Genomic DNA, 15,504 nt, shown 5'->3' on the forward strand with positions numbered 1-15,504 from the left:
TGCGATCCAAATGGCCGTCGGAGGAAAGTGCGTCTGTCGTCTCCTTTGTGCAAAGGGATACATCCTTTCCTGAATGCCAGTTCAGGTACAATTCAGATGCAAGAAAAGGTGGGGAACTCTAATGCTTGGGATTCATGCAAAAGTCTGAGCTCTTGTAGTGATGTTCGTCGGCCGAAAACATAACGCTTGAGATGATCGGCGGTCAGTCACCGTGGAAGTAGAATCATGTCCCTTGAAATCAATCGGACAACCCACTTCCTTCTTCACGTCACTCTTCCGTCAGATCGAGCGGGAAACAAAACTCTAAAGATCGAACATGATCATTGATATCGCTTCGTTCCTGAGATACATCGGTCCCACGATGCGTTGATAACAGGCAGCGATAGGTACCACCTTGGACTTTACATTCGAAGCATGAATCAAATCGACATTCACGACTCGACAGCTATCGGTCGATCCACCTACGCGAGATGACCTTGTCGTATCTCATCACTACTGCCGGACATGCTCGACATCAGAATGAGCAGAATCCCCACGACATACAGACTATCCTCCAGTTGATCAACCAAGGGTCAGAGGAGTTTGGCGACGAAAAGGTTGTTGGGTTTACAACGTTGACGTCTGAGGGTAGATGGCAATGTGATCGTTACTGTAAGTCAACCTTGCTTCGGATGAGGTGTTCGAGCTGAACAAGGAATGATCTCAGCATTCACTGAGCTGTTGACACTGTCGAATGGGATAATTGCTGGTCTCCTTCAAGCTGGAATCGCACCTGCTCAGCATGACAAGAACGTGGTCTCCCTCTTATGTCCGACCGGCTTGGACTTCCTCCTCGGATGGATAGCTCTTATGCGAATGGGCTATGGAGTGATGTTCATAGCGTGAGTCTATAATGTCTCGCGTGAACATGGCCGCTGAGCGTCGGCCGTTCTAGCCCCCAATGCTCCCCATCAGCTGTTGATCATCTCGTCACGTCCACATCTTCCACTCATCTTGTGTATCATCGCAAGTACGCCGACCTGGCGAGCGGTACCAAAGGAATCAACTCATCAACGATCACCGTCGAACTACCCACTCCCTCCGCAGCTGCTTCCCCTAAAGCAAACCTCAAGCTGCCCAATGTGAAAGCCGACGCAATCTCTCACATCTTCCATACCTCTGGAACCAGCGGCATACCCAAACCGATCCCCCACACCCACGCTCAAAGCCTCTCTGTTCTTCCTCGTCGCGCTATCCCATCATACCTTTCAACTTCGACTTCGCACACAGGCATGCCGTCGTCTGAATCTGCGGCGTTCACGACGACTCCGCTGTTCCATGGGGGTGTATCTGATCTGCTTCGTGCTTGGATGGCGAGAAGTATGATCTATTTCTATCCCACTTCTGATACGCCTATCACTGCGGACAATGTTGTCGGCGCGATCAGTCCCTGTCAGTCACCACCTACATCTCTCGGCAAACCCAAAGAAGGGCTGTCAGAGATCCAGTCGGTCGAGAGGAAGAGACGGTTCAACGTGACATCGTTCTTGTCGGTACCGTACATCCTTACGGTGCTGTCGGAGGACATAGATGGTCCTGCGATGGAGATGCTGAAGGGGATGGAATTTGTGAGCACGGGCGGAGCACCGTTAGACACCGCGGTAGGGGACAAGATGGTAAGCCATGGGGTCAAATTGGTCAGCCGTCTAGGCAGCAGCGAGTGCGGCTGTGAGTCTCGACTTGCTCCAACAGATGCAGCGTAGGAAGAAGCTAATAGTGGTTGTACTCCTGCAGTCCTGCTCACTTCGCACAGGGATTATGACACGGAGAAGGACTGGGAATGGCTTCGAAACGATAGTCCATATTCTGACGCTCTCAAGTTTGAGCCGGTAGACGAGGCCAAGTACGAGATGGTTGTCACAAAGGACTGGAGCAGCAAAGTTAGTTTTACTACTTTACATCCTTGTCACCTTTTCCGTAAGACGGACTAACATTCAATGTGCTTTAGACAAAGACGAATCGACCGGATGGAAGTTATGCTACTGGCGATCTGTACGAGCCCCATACAACGAAGAAGAACGTCTGGAGATATGCTGGAAGAGGAGACGATGTGATTGTCATGGTGAGTCTGTTGTAGCTTGGCTTCAAGAAAGTACACTGACAATGACATTTCCGCAGAGCAACGGCGAGAAAGCATCTCCTGGACCGATCGAAACGGTCTATCGTTCCTCCCCCATCATTTCAGATGCCCTAGTGGTAGGCTCAGACAAGCCTCAACTCGGTGTTCTCCTCTTCCCTACCGTTGGAACGACTTCCCACGACATCAATCGTGCCCTTCCTTCCTTGCTGGGAGAAGCCAACCGATCGTCCCCATCGTTCGCTCAAATCTCGCGAGATATGTGTCTGCTCTTTGAGGGTCAAAAGACATTGCCGAAGAGCAGTAAAGGGACAGTTCAGCGTGGTGTGGCTTACAACCTGTTCAAAGAGGAAATCGAAACGCTCTACACGGAGCAACAGGGTGCTCAAACCACCTTGGCCAAGAGATCAACACCCCAGATTCAGAAGCTGCTCAAGGATATGATATTGAATGTAACTGGGGCGGAACATGAGGCCGAGTCACTGGACCAAGATACCGACCTGTTCAGCTGGGGAGTCAACTCGCTCATGGCAACAAGGCTAAGGACAGCCATCCATCGTGTGAGTCTGCTTGTCAAGGGACCAGTCAGATGCTGATGCTGCTGAATAGACCTTCGACACGGGTGGAAAGGTGCTGCCAATCAACGTTGTCTTCGAGAAACCGTCAATATCGAGGTGGGTCTGCGGGACAGAATGTTCTGAAATGCACTGATTGATCTCACGGCAGACTTGCGAAGTACATCTTCGATCTGCAAGAGCGGACTACCGACGACGTTGACCTCGAGGATGATCCATTACATCAGATGGAGAGTCTTGTCCAGAAGTACAAGCTTGAACGGCCGAGTGGACGCGCAAAGCCTCAGCAGTGTGGAAAGACGGGTGGCAACACGATTGTGAGTCAAGGCTGTTCCTCGTCTTGCATCACGCTGACATCTTCGGCAGGTTCTCACTGGAGCGACTGGGTCACTCGGCTCTTTCCTCCTCGATAAACTCAGTCAACTACCCTCGGATGTGGTTGAGCGGATTGTCTGTCTAGTCCGTGCGAAAGACGACGACGTAGCTAGATCCAGAATAGAGGAGAGCTTGGAACAGCGTGGTCTGAAACTCGATAAAAGGGTAAACTCGTATTCTGCCAATTTCGCCGATGAGAATCTGGGCTTGAATCCCTCGACTTACTTGCGACTGATAGAGACGGTAGACGTGGTAATTCATGTGAGTGTTGAACACTTGTTTTTGTTGCTACGGTCTAACAGACCTCCTCAGGCTGCTTGGCCAGTACACTTCGCTAGCAGCTTAGTTTCATTTGAGGATAGTATCAAGGGTAAGTCTGATCATTGCTGTATTTCCACTGTTTGAGGTCTATGGTCTGATCGTTCCCGATAGGTGCACGAAATCTGCTCGATTTGGTTGCTTCCTCACACTCCACTGCCCAGTTCTATTTCTGTTCCTCCCTCGCCTCTGTCCTCGGCCAAACATCCGAACGGATCGTAGAACAGCCGTCCGACGACCCTTCCACCGCCTCGCCTATAGGTTACTCTCGTTCAAAATGGGTGACGGAGAAGATCTGTCGATTGGCAAATGATCTGGAAGGTATGGAAGGGAGAGTTCATATCTTACGTGTTGGGCAATTGTGTGGAGATACTATGGATGGATATTGGAATGAGAAAGAGGGATGGCCGTTGCTCATACGGACTGCCCAAACAACAGGGTGTCTGCCTCTGCTAGAAGAGGTAAGTCCCCTCTCCTCTCCTTCTGCGAAAGGCCGTTGGCAATATTGATGATGTGTTGTATTCGTAGAAACCGTCTTGGTTGCCAGTCGATTTGGCTGCTCAAGCGATGTAAGTCACAGCTCGCTCGCCTGACATGTTCCCAAACTGACTTTTCCTCCTTAAGCACCGAGATCGTTACCGATGACTGTCCTCATCGACCGCTGGTATATCACGTCGTTCACCCCCTTTTGGTAGAATGGGACGACGTGCTTGATGGACTAGACTCAGCTGGCTTGCAGTTCGAAAGAGTACCGCCTGTGGAATGGCTCAAAAGGATCGAAGCGAGTGATGAGGATTTGGAGCAGAATCCAAGTAGGAAGATGCTCTCGATGTGGCAGGCTGCAGTGAGTTTTACCATCGTGCTTCTATCTTGTATGATAACGTTGACTGAAACTGAACCGCCAAAATAGTATCGCAAAGATGCAGTCTTGAGACCAGAGCCTCTCATCGAAACTACCAATGCTCAGGCTTCTTCAGCAACTTTACGTGATATCATGCCGATAGACTCCGAGCAGATTCGTAAGATGGTCGTAGCCTGGCGTAGAACAGGTTTCCTGAACTAGATTGATATGCAAACTTGTACATGCTACATTCAATGCATAGGTCGTGCTTTAAACTAACTACGCTTGTTCTTCTTTTTCTGCTAATCCTCTCGTCCGATGCACTCTGACACCTCACATGCGTCCTTCTCTCCCGTGTACGGATCCCAACCGTCCAACATCTTACTAGTGTACTTCAACGCGGGATCGCCCTGCGCCTTCACACCCTCGGCCTCGTCTGGTACCCAACGAGTTTCGTCAATCGGTCCAGAGCGGAAAGCTTCCTGCCAGTCTGCGTCCGAGGGATTAGGCGTAGGTGCAGGTTGCTTGGTGAGCGGTCCCAATGTCAAAGAATGTCGCTTCTGAGCAGGAGTAGCTCTGACCCATGATAGGTACGCAGGGTTGCCTGGCTTCACAACGTTGTCGGCGACGAGAATGGTGCCCTACACGGTCGCGGAGGAGTCAGCAAGCGCTCAGACTGGTTTTGGGTGTAGTTCGGGTACTTACAGGACCGACCAAACCTTCTTCCTCCATTACCTTGAGATCGATGGTGTAAAGCGGTTTCAAATGGTCGAGGAACACCATATCAAACTGCATAGGTCGAGGCATGTTGAGGGTCTTCCTGAGCGACCTGAGACTAGAGCTAGATCCGCCAATGACGATCTAAAATCAGTTTTGACGGCCATCAGTGATGTAATTTGGCAATTTCGTTCAGATAGATGGCCCACTCACCTTGACGTTCCTGTCTAGTCCTGCCAACTTCAAGGCACCTCGAGCAGTGGTACCGTACACATCGCTCTTCTCCAAAGACACATATCCGGCCCTATCATCGTTTGGGTCGTTCGACTTTGACCAGTCGGCGGGGTAGATGGATGATGGGTGCAACTCGGGGAGGTGCTAGAGAGTGAATGTGAGCTTCGGATAACCATATACAGCAGTCGCATAAAAGCCTACTCTTGAGAAGGATATAGCAGAATATCCGACATAAGACCCCAGTTCCAGTATGAGCTGTAGCCAAACGATGATTAGCTTCGTCGCCGTCTCTGCTTCTTCACTCCACAAGCTGAAAGGCAAATAACTCACCTTTGGCTTCTTCTCCCGGATGAGCTCTTCCACCTGCCTCCCCTTGGTATCGCCGACACTCATCAAGTACCTATTCTCCCGCTTACCAAACTCGTGTATCGCATCGAGGACTCGTTGGGAACGATCATGCAGTGAGAGGTCAGAAGTGGACTCTGTGGTTAGTTCGGATAGGGATTGGAGGTGTTGCAGCAGCTCTTCCTCTCGACCGTCGCCCTGTGTACCAAAGGCATTAGCGATATTTCGAGACATGTCAGCTTGTGACTGCACTTGCATGGAAGACCGTGCCCTGTACGGGTTCTGCGAGAAAGGGAGGGGTCAGAGAGCTTTCACTTCGCAACTGTATCAGTGATGAAGACATACCATGGTATTTGGGAGGTGGGACTGTCATTTTGCTTGAGCGGTGTACTGGTATGAAGTACACAAGTCAAAGTTATCCAACTTCACGTCTATTGTTCAAACACAAGGTCGTATGAGTGTATCGCGACGGAGAGAAACTCGTGGCAATCCGAGATTCGCATGATGCAATGTTCCGGACTTCTCTCCTATGCACTCGATCATGATCCTACCACACTGGCATCGGCTGACGTCAAACCTACTGCACATACGACGTAGGGACAGGGGGTCGACGATGCAAGAGGCGTAATGTATACAGGACCTTGTACTAGCCTGCTTAGCACACACCATCCCGTATACGATCAATTCCCCGGTTATCGATCGATGGAATATTACCCGTTGGTCATCTGTACTGTACATACTGTATGGTGTCTCTGTTCGATTAGATATTCATACTCTCGTAATCTTCTTCTTCCTCGATGGTTACATACAGCATGTCTAGATCGAGGCTGGGACAGCGAAGGAAGAGATACTACTTTACCACCTCATCGTTCTAAACCTAGATTTCAATGAAAACTCCCGAACTGACTGAACCTTAGATTTGGCGCTGTATCAGATTAGTTTCCCATTCAAACGATTACGATTACGATTCGATAGGTCAATTCCAAGTCTGAGCTTGTTCCCCGGAAGTCCCATGAGCCATGAGAATCATGCGCATACCCCAGTCGCAGCGGTGTCTGCTCGCTGCGAAGCATCGGAAGCGATTACAGCATTACAGCATCGATCGTCTTTTACCATCCGGGGTCCCGTCAACCCACATTCCTTCGATCGCTGTAAAAGATCAACGGATGCAATACACAACAAACGTGTGAGTGTGTAGTGAAGAATGCAGTTCACCAAACGTCGATCGGGAATGTCACCTCGATTCCAAGAACGTCGTACTCATCGCCCGTCGTCATGCGGGAATGGCATCATAGACAACAACGTTTCAAGGCACACACGCAAGACATTATCGTATTGCGTTCACTCCAGTGAGAATCAGAGTCAGTCCGAGGACAAAGCCCTGTCTGCGATGTGAGACGATCTAGATTTTACCCTGGCACCTTGCTGCTAGAGGAGGCTGTTGAGATCACCGGATCGGACACAATCACTCCCAGCAGAACCTTCGTTGCCTGAAAGTATATATAGCGGTCTTGTGGTAGCAAAACCCCTTGTTCCCGACTTCTTCCTGCTTCTCCTCTCGAACTTTTACTCTGCCACTTATCCATACCACCTCTCCCCTCAATCAAAGACAAAATGTCCGATCTCACTGCCAAAGTTTCCAAGGATGCCAAGGGCTCCATCACCGTTGAGGGTTACGAAGCCCTCAAGTACCACTTCCACTACAACTCCCCCGTCTTCGACATCCAGAACGAGAAGCTCGCGGAGATCTACAGAAGATGGGAGAGAGTGTTGATCGTCATGGACACTAGTGAGTACTGCACAAACTGGTTCCTTCTGGACATGCGCTCATCCCGTATCGTCTGCACCCAGTCGTCCACCCGATCTACAAGGACCAGATCCAGCAGTACTTTGACCACTACAAGATCGAGGTGACATGGAAGATTGTCAACGGCGGAGAGATGCACAAGACCATGGACGTGAGTGGACAACGGCCTACTTCCCTATTCCCGGCAAGCTGACTTACCTGACTCGCAATCAAACAGACCATGCTCGAGATCGTTGATGCCATGGACTCTTTCGGTATCGTCCGAACTGAACCCACCTTGGTCGTTGGCGGTGGTCTCGTTACCGACGTTTCCGGTTACGCATGTGCCTCATACAGACGATCGTCCAACTTCATTCGAGTTCCTACAACTTTGATCGGTCTCATCGATGCCAGTGTCAGTATCAAAGTCGGAATCAACCACCGAAAGCTGAAGAACAGGTGAGTCGAAAGTCTGGCCAGTCGAACGCGGTGATGACCAGATATTGACCTCGTGCAGACTTGGAGCATACCACGCACCCCTACACACTTTCCTCGACTTCTCCTTCCTGAGAACACTACCCGTCGGACAGGTTAGTCAAGACTTCAGCTTCGTCTACAAAGCATAGTGACTGACTCTCTTGATCAGGTCCGAAACGGTTTCGCGGAGCTCGTCAAGATCGCCTCTGTTGGTGACAAGGCCGTTTGGGAGTTGTTGGTGAAGCATGGCAAGGAACTCGTCGAGACTGGTTTCGGTTTCAAGGATGGCGGAGATGCTGTCAAGGCTCCCGGTCGAGAGATCTGTCATCGAGGTATCGAGACCATGTTGGAGGTGAGTGCGAGCGTTCACATCACACATTCAGCTTCGAGTCTGACACTGGCACTTAGCTCGAGTCACCCAACCTTCACGAGCTTGGTTTGGACCGTGTCATTGCTTTCGGTCACACTTGGTCACCTACGCTCGAGTTGACACCGAGAATCCCTCTCCGACACGGTCACGCCATTACTGTGAGTTCACCATCATCGAGCATCCATCAATGACTCTCAGCTGATAGCTCCTTTCTTAGATCGACATGGCATACTCTATCACACTTGCACACTCTGAGGGACTGATAAACGATGCTCAACGAGACGAATGGTTCACCCTCGTCTCTTCTGTTGGACTCTCAATGGACCACGAGTTGTTCGACGACGAGTTGATCAGCATCGCCACCGATGCTATCAAGTAAGTTTGACCAACGCTTACCGGCCGAGGATCCCGCTGACATTCGATTCCGTTCGTAGGAAGACACGAGATGGTAAACAGCGATTCGCTGTTCCCGACGGAGAGTTCGGCAAGTGCAAGTTCTTGAACGACGTCCCCATCGAGAAGCTTCGATCGGTTCTCAAGACCCACAAGGAGTTTGTCAAGGCGCGATTCGGATCAGGTGACGGAAAAGAAGCCTATGTCGACGCTGGAGATCTCGGAGCTGAGCCCGAGGCTTACGCCAACGGTTCTGCAAAAGGTGAAGAAGCTGCCGACCCTCTGAAGCGAAAGGGGATCAACGGTAACCACACAAAAGAGGCTGCCGTCCAAGCTGGTGCGGTCGCTGTTGACAGCACAGGACAAGTCACCAATGGGGTAAGTCGCAATTCAACATCTACAAGTACAGCGTTCACTTTCACTAACACTGCTCAATGCATCTTTACAGGAAGTCGGCACATCAGCATAAGGGTTTTTGGTAGCATTGGATCAAGAAGTGGAAACAAAAAAGAGCATATGTATCCTGTAGCTGTAGTCACACACATATGTTAGGCATCGAAAGAGAAGACACATGCATACACACGAAAAGTGATGGGAAATCAAATCGTACGAGTACTACAAAGTTGGGATGTGTCTATCCTGCCAAGTGAACACACACGTACCAATTCCTGGGCACAGCAACATTTTCGCACGACAGCATATCCCTGCTCGATGGTACAACCTCTTCGTTACGTGACCTGAACAACGAGATCGGGATCGGCTAGATATCATCCGGCAATGGGATGTGATCAGTGACGATAGATCGGGATTCCATGGAAGTAGCTTAACCCTAGTTGTCGTGCCTGTGACATACATCCGTTCCTACAGAAGAAGGAGATGATCGATAGTCCACCGAGATCAGGACGTAATCATCCGGGAGGGATTGAACAATCGTTCGCGGCCTTTTGCAGTGATTCTGTCGTCGCTCTTGCTGGTATACAGCCCATTGACACTTCCGCAGAGCTTACAACCGCTCACTATGGGCCGTTCTACCCCTTCTCGGGCGCAAGACTTCCTCTCGAGTCTGATTTTACCATATCTGTCCATTTTCTTACTCCCGGTATCGATAACGGCCGTGATCCTCTCTCTCCTGCTTGAGAAACTCCGAGTCCTTACCAGTCAACAGCTCGAGAGAGGAACGTCCAGCAAAGATGTTAAAGGCTGTGTGATCATCAGTGGTGGGAGAATGTCGAAGGGCTTGACGTGAGTGGAATTGCTGCACAACCCAGTGCTGTATGCTGATTTCGGAACAGCCTGGCGAGAGCGTTCAAGCGTGCTGGATGGAAAGTGATTGGTGTCGAGGAAGAAGGGTAAGCTACCATGATGCAATAGACTTCAATCACTCGGTGACTAACTGCATCACGTCGACGTAGATGGGGTGATCTCTGTCCTATGCGCTTCAGTAGTTGTGTTGACCAGTTCTACCTCCTTCCTCCCGCTGCTCAATCCTACGACCGCTATTCCGACAAACTCCTGCATATCGCTCAGCGGCACTCTGCTACTTTGTTCATCCCCGTTTCAGGCGCCGGATCATCCGTCGAAGATGCTCGTGCAGCAGAAGAGATGGCTCGGGTGACGAAAGGGAGATGTAGGACCTTCATCCAGGATCCAGAGACGATGTTGGACCTTCATGACAAAGATCGATTCATGGCTTTGGTGGACAAGCTAGGTTTCAGTATTCCAAAAGGAAAGATGGTGGAAAGTGTAAACGCGGCGATAGAATTCCTGCGTGAGGATGGGAAGGAGCCGAAATACATTCTGAAGTGTATGGGTTTGGATGAGAATAGAGGAGATATGACCCTGTTCCCCTTGAAGGGCGATGGAGACGAGTTGAAGAAGACAAGGGCATTGTTGCAAGGTCTGAGGTTGCCTATCACTAGGGATTGCCCGTATGTCTTCCAGGAGTTTATTCCGGGCCAAGGTGAGTCGACGATTCTATAGGCTATAGCACAGAAGGTGTGATTGAGCTGATACATCCCTTAGAATGGTGCACACACGCTTCCGTCGTCGAAAGCCAAATCACTTCCTTCGTCACATGCCCTTCCAACGACATGCTCATGTCCTACGAGAATGCGACTACTACCAAAATCGGCAAACAAGCCGAGAGATGGACGAGCGACTTCCTTCAACGACTACGGGATGACCCAGCTCCTTCTGGAGAGAGAAGACGTCTGAACGGACATTTCTCGTTCGACTTCATCATGTCAACGAAAGATGGGAAGCTATATCCTCTGGAATGCAACGCGAGAGTTCACACCGCTGTCATACTTCTCCCTCTGGATGGTATCGCGGGATGCTACTCTACCGATGTTAGCAATCATACCATCCTCCGACCTCCATCCTCTACCCTTCCTCGATCTTGGCTCTACAATGACCTCATCATGCGATATCTTCCTCTTCTTATACCTTCAAAACACATCCTGTCCCTTATTCATCCTTCCCTGCCTGCATGTCTGGTCACAAAGCCATCAAAACGAATGCCAAGCGAGGAACCATTCCAGATCAGAGTGGATCCTACGCTTATCGCGGATGACTGGCTGCCTTTCTTAATCCTTTGGCATGTGTGGTGGCCCAGCATCCTACTCACGAGATGGTGGAAGGGGAAGAAATGGACGAGAGTGAGTATGATGTCGCTACCGAGTAAATGTGTCCCGAGCTGACAGATAGCACAGCTCAACGTCAGTACTGGAAGGATCTTCGAGGCATAGTCTGTGCTTGTCCAGCTTGATCTGAATGCATGAGGATGAAAGAACGGAATCTGGGATCCCTGATCGATATATACTGTGACATCTAGAGTAGCATGTAGACATTGACTTTACGCCGTACCCTATGGACATTTTGTTGGGTTCAGACAGACGTGCTCGTCTTTGTCGAGTCCGTTCAGCGCGTCCATCTGTTCCTTCGTGAGCTCAAAGTCGAAGACATCCTTGTTCGCGATGATACGTTCCTTCGTGTCGGACTTGGGAAGGGGAATAAATCTGAGACAATGGGTCAGTACAGCATTTACTGTGCTCATTGTGAAAGGGGAATGGGACGCACCCTCTCTGCAGACTCCATCGGATTAGCACTTGAGCCCAGCTCTTCCCTGTGTCCTTCGCGATCTTCTGCAACGTCGGATCGGATGTCTTTTGCGCTTGCACCAAAGGCGAGTATGCCTCAAGAGCGATGTTGTGCGATTGACAGTAATCCACGATATCGGGTTGCTGTGGGTGTGTTAGTCTTCATCGTCAAGCCACGATTAGAGGACACACCTGACACCAAGGGTGGAGCTTTGGTTAACGGGCGTCAGTGTCAATCTTTGCTGTATATGACAATTGCTCACTTCGATCTGGTTCACAGCGGGTGGGATCTTGGCGTACCCTTCCATCTCTTGAAGGTGCTTCACCCCGCTACAAAAAGCATCTCAGCGATGAACAAGAATGGATGTGAGGGACTTGACCTGCACTCACTAGTTGGACACACCAATCGCTTTCGCCTTGCCCTGCTGTACTAAATCCTCCAAAGCCTTCCATTGCTCCTTCCTTTTCTCCGGTCCCGCACTCGGCGCATGAATCAAGAATAGATCGACATATCCTCCGTCTCCCGGTGCGATTTTCTCCACGCTCTCGTTCAATCTTTCAACGATACGATCTGCATGACCTAGTTTCGTAGTGAGGAAGATGGAAGATCGAGGAACTGAAGAGGATTGGACAGCAGATCCGACTTCCGCTTCGTTACTGGACGAGGAATCTTTGGCTTTAGCTCCCCTCCCTGGGATGGAAAACTAGCTTTGAGGAGTGACTCACAAGTACCACTGTGCTGAATCAATATGTCTGTAGCCCGCTTCAAGAGCTGTTGTCACGGTACGTTCTGCTACCTCTGGATCAGAACGATAGACTCCGAAACCCAATTGAGGGATCTACACAATTGGGATTCATCAGTTGATGTTATGTCGCGCTCATTCTATGCTTTACTGACCTTTGTACTGGAGCTGAGGGTGATTGTGGTGGATGGTTCGAGGCTGGACATGTTTTGATATATGGTCGAGTGTGGGTCAAACAAGTGTTACGAACAGATGGAAGTGAAATGTAAGATGCACTCAACCCGGTTTGTCACCCGGTTACTTGACTTCTCTTCCGATCGAACCCTTGTGCTTAACTCTGCCAAGGATCGCAGCGACATCATCATCATCGACAATCATCGTCCCTGAGCTGTGACCAAACGATATGATCTATAGCGTCCTTGAAACGATTGCTGATGAGAACAATCTGAATTGCATAATCCATGCTCGAAACAACCTATAACGTCGACGCGACTACAACCCAAGGCGATGTCTGCCTGATCATCCTTTTACCCTGTACTACAACCTGCTACACTACACTACCAGTTGATGACCTTTCGGTAGTATGCTTCTCCATTCTTTCGCAGCATCTTGCCGTATTTGAGCATCAACAGGACTGACAAGTTGAGAACTGTCGCCGCTGCAGCCGCAGTGATTCCGAACCACTTGAAGTTCCATCCAAAGCTCCAAGGTGTGATAGCGTAGCCCTTTAGGATGAACAGCATATCTTAGCGAAGCACGAAGCATGTACCAGACTACCGAGAGGAAAACTTACAAATGCAAAAGTGACGCACATGGCGATAAAGACGATGGCTGAGAGGTAAGGGGCGGTATCTTGTGCGGCGCATTTTGGTCCTTGATTATCCTCGGGGTCGATCGAATGGAACGTGTCAAATGCGTAGGCGATGACAAGTAGAGATGCAAGGGGTCCAGCAAGGTTGAGGATACACTCTCCCATGACATAGACGATCCAATGTGTACCGTAATACGGTCCGAGACCCATCATCAACAGTCCGATAGGAGCGAGGACGGTGGGGATGATGAATAGTCGAAGTTTGTGTTCGGCTTCCGAGACTCCGTGATTCTTTCGGGCCATCTTGAGTGCATAAGGATCGCAGTACGCTCCACCCCAGAGAGCACTACACCGTGATGGAGGATCGTAAGCGGGAGCTTGGTTTACGACTGGAAGTCAAGTCTCACCTTGGGATAGCACCGAGAAGGGGACTCAAGAAGGTCAAACCGATGGGACCAGTACCAAAGTTGTACGGCGGCGAGGCTAGCACACCCGATGACAGGTTTCCGAACACTGTAGATAGGGTGGTCAACAGCCAGCCTTGAATTGTCAGAAATGCACTCACTGTTGAAGAAGACTTGATAGAACCCGTAGACGATGCCACACCACAGAACGATTGGCAATGGGATCAAAGCAAAAGGTTGAATTAGACCTCGCTTCATGACCCCGCCTGCGTAAGGAGAAATGGTGAAGAATCCCCTGAACTTGGGTCTTCCTCGGCGGCCATTCGAGACGGGAGCAACCTGCTCAACAGGCTCGATGTAGACCCCTCCTGACAGATCCTTGTTCTTGCTATCCACGTCCGCGTCGTAAGCTGATGGGCCCGCTTCTACTTGTTCGTGCTCGTCGGGCACCACTTGCAGAGCAATACTTGGTTCTGCTCGGGTAAAGTTGGTTTCCTCCAAAAGGAAGAACATTAACGCCGAGTTCAGCAGTTGTAACACGACCGAGAACCACTAAAGATCTGTTAGCCCCCGCTGTACACACGTGCAGACGTCATGAGTAGGCAGAACTCACGATGACGGCTTTCCATCCCAATCCGGCATAGATGTAGCCACTCAAAAGGGGTCCGACAAGTGCTCCAATATACAACACAAAGATGTACACTCCCAACGGGAAACTTCGCTCGTGTAAGAAGAACTGGAACATGTTAGCTGCGCTCGACGTTGATCCCTGGACTTGACTTACAACATCAGCAATGACGACTTCGACCAAGCAAAACATGGGACCGCCAGTGAAACCAATCATCAGACGAGAGACAATCCAGGTAGCATTGCCCGAGATTGAGAGGGTTCAGATCGAAAGAAGAGCGCCGGCCAAAGAGAGGATGACAATAACGGGTCTCTTTCCGATGGCGATTGAAACCGGTTGAACGACGATGACAGCAAAACCGATGGCCCAGTACGAGTACCCAGACCCGATAAGGACCTGATCCAAAGTCAGACCGGTGACTTCAGTCAACGGGACATAGATCGAGTACAGAACGGTGACCGTCAACACCGACGCAAAAGTGTAGCTATAAACGGGATTTGCTGTTAGCGGGACTCTGATAAAGCATGGGTCTCGGTTGCACACTCACAAGACGACACATGCCAAGACGATATTCTTTCGAGTGCGAGACCAGTTGAGTGGATCCGCAGGATCGTGACTTGGCTTTGGGATAAGTTCGACCTCGCTACGAAGGAGCTCTCCGGTCTCCGCGAACAACCTAACGGTACCTGGTATCTCTCGATCTTCCGAGACGGACATGATGTATTTCCACTGTGAGATGGGGGTAGAGTCGAAATTACCACATCCTCCTGAAAAGGGTTCTTTCCTTTTTAATCGTTTTGCGACACAATCTTGGGCGTTTAACAAGGAGACAGTCTGTGATGATCCTTATCACGAGACACAAGAAGGAAAAACAGATCAGGCAGAAGTGATTGCGCAAGGGGCCGAAACGACTGCGCAGGAGATGGACACCCTACGATATGGTATTAACTGTTAACAGCTGATTGGTACTCCCTGCTACGTCCCTGATCATCATTCCGGTGAACTCTGTCTCATCCGGCACTAATACGCTAGTGGGTGGGTAAGACCGGCTCGATCATTTAACCTAGGACTGGTCCAATAAGGGGTACGCCAAGAATCGGTATAATTCTTCCAAGCGAGACTTTATCTAACGGTACACTAACGAAACCGGATGATTTACGTTATCAGACAAGATTACACCTGGTGACAGCGTTTGACGGGCCGGCGCTTGTGGAGGTGCTAGTTGAGTGTTCATATTGATATAAGGATCAATTATCATCTCCTTTCGCGAATG

General features: G+C 50.1%; 7 protein-coding genes across 7 annotated transcripts; 3 read left to right on the forward strand and 4 right to left on the reverse strand.

Moving 5' to 3' along the window:
• Positions 1 to 470: 470 nt before the first annotated feature.
• Positions 471 to 4,447, forward strand: CI109_104455 (uncharacterized protein; the record flags this gene model as incomplete). The annotated part of the gene is made up of 14 exons (XM_032008424.1): positions 471 to 651; positions 707 to 881; positions 935 to 1,707; positions 1,774 to 1,919; positions 1,988 to 2,101; positions 2,158 to 2,676; positions 2,726 to 2,790; positions 2,843 to 3,008; positions 3,058 to 3,327; positions 3,379 to 3,436; positions 3,499 to 3,845; positions 3,913 to 3,953; positions 4,009 to 4,228; positions 4,295 to 4,447. The coding sequence occupies 14 exons, from the start codon at positions 471 to 473 to the stop codon at positions 4,445 to 4,447; spliced, it is 3,228 nt and encodes a 1,075-aa protein (XP_031857285.1).
• An 80-nt stretch (positions 4,448 to 4,527) lies between these two features.
• Positions 4,528 to 5,894, reverse strand: CI109_104456 (uncharacterized protein; the record flags this gene model as incomplete). The annotated part of the gene is made up of 7 exons (XM_065967507.1): positions 4,528 to 4,866; positions 4,931 to 5,086; positions 5,156 to 5,320; positions 5,378 to 5,431; positions 5,507 to 5,719; positions 5,778 to 5,803; positions 5,867 to 5,894. The coding sequence occupies 7 exons, from the start codon at positions 5,892 to 5,894 to the stop codon at positions 4,528 to 4,530; spliced, it is 981 nt and encodes a 326-aa protein (XP_065823579.1).
• Positions 5,895 to 7,135: 1,241 nt separating this feature from the next.
• CI109_104457 (uncharacterized protein) lies at positions 7,136 to 9,016 on the forward strand (the record flags this gene model as incomplete). The annotated part of the gene is made up of 9 exons (XM_032008426.1): positions 7,136 to 7,310; positions 7,373 to 7,479; positions 7,546 to 7,766; positions 7,825 to 7,897; positions 7,954 to 8,136; positions 8,193 to 8,312; positions 8,372 to 8,529; positions 8,589 to 8,925; positions 8,996 to 9,016. 9 exons carry the CDS (start codon positions 7,136 to 7,138, stop codon positions 9,014 to 9,016), a joined length of 1,395 nt encoding a protein of 464 aa, XP_031857287.1.
• A 549-nt stretch (positions 9,017 to 9,565) lies between these two features.
• CI109_104458 (uncharacterized protein) lies at positions 9,566 to 11,294 on the forward strand (the record flags this gene model as incomplete). Its single annotated transcript, XM_032008427.1, has 5 exons — positions 9,566 to 9,789; positions 9,840 to 9,896; positions 9,960 to 10,507; positions 10,570 to 11,204; positions 11,259 to 11,294. The coding sequence occupies 5 exons, from the start codon at positions 9,566 to 9,568 to the stop codon at positions 11,292 to 11,294; spliced, it is 1,500 nt and encodes a 499-aa protein (XP_031857288.1).
• A 119-nt stretch (positions 11,295 to 11,413) lies between these two features.
• Positions 11,414 to 12,594, reverse strand: CI109_104459 (uncharacterized protein; the record flags this gene model as incomplete). The annotated part of the gene is made up of 7 exons (XM_032008428.1): positions 11,414 to 11,564; positions 11,626 to 11,789; positions 11,838 to 11,855; positions 11,909 to 11,975; positions 12,036 to 12,302; positions 12,372 to 12,484; positions 12,544 to 12,594. 7 exons carry the CDS (start codon positions 12,592 to 12,594, stop codon positions 11,414 to 11,416), a joined length of 831 nt encoding a protein of 276 aa, XP_031857289.1.
• Positions 12,595 to 12,945: 351 nt separating this feature from the next.
• CI109_104460 (uncharacterized protein) lies at positions 12,946 to 14,447 on the reverse strand (the record flags this gene model as incomplete). The annotated part of the gene is made up of 6 exons (XM_032008429.2): positions 12,946 to 13,113; positions 13,182 to 13,545; positions 13,607 to 13,712; positions 13,765 to 14,155; positions 14,217 to 14,339; positions 14,388 to 14,447. The coding sequence occupies 6 exons, from the start codon at positions 14,445 to 14,447 to the stop codon at positions 12,946 to 12,948; spliced, it is 1,212 nt and encodes a 403-aa protein (XP_031857290.2).
• Positions 14,448 to 14,492: 45 nt separating this feature from the next.
• Positions 14,493 to 14,948, reverse strand: CI109_104461 (uncharacterized protein; the record flags this gene model as incomplete). Its single annotated transcript, XM_032008430.1, has 2 exons — positions 14,493 to 14,715; positions 14,779 to 14,948. The coding sequence occupies 2 exons, from the start codon at positions 14,946 to 14,948 to the stop codon at positions 14,493 to 14,495; spliced, it is 393 nt and encodes a 130-aa protein (XP_031857291.1).
• Between the last annotated feature and the right edge of the window lie 556 nt (positions 14,949 to 15,504).

The sequence above is a fragment of the Kwoniella shandongensis genome, chromosome 8 (assembly GCF_008629635.2).
Source record: "Kwoniella shandongensis chromosome 8, complete sequence".
In the NCBI taxonomy this organism is placed as follows: domain Eukaryota; kingdom Fungi; phylum Basidiomycota; class Tremellomycetes; order Tremellales; family Cryptococcaceae; genus Kwoniella; species Kwoniella shandongensis.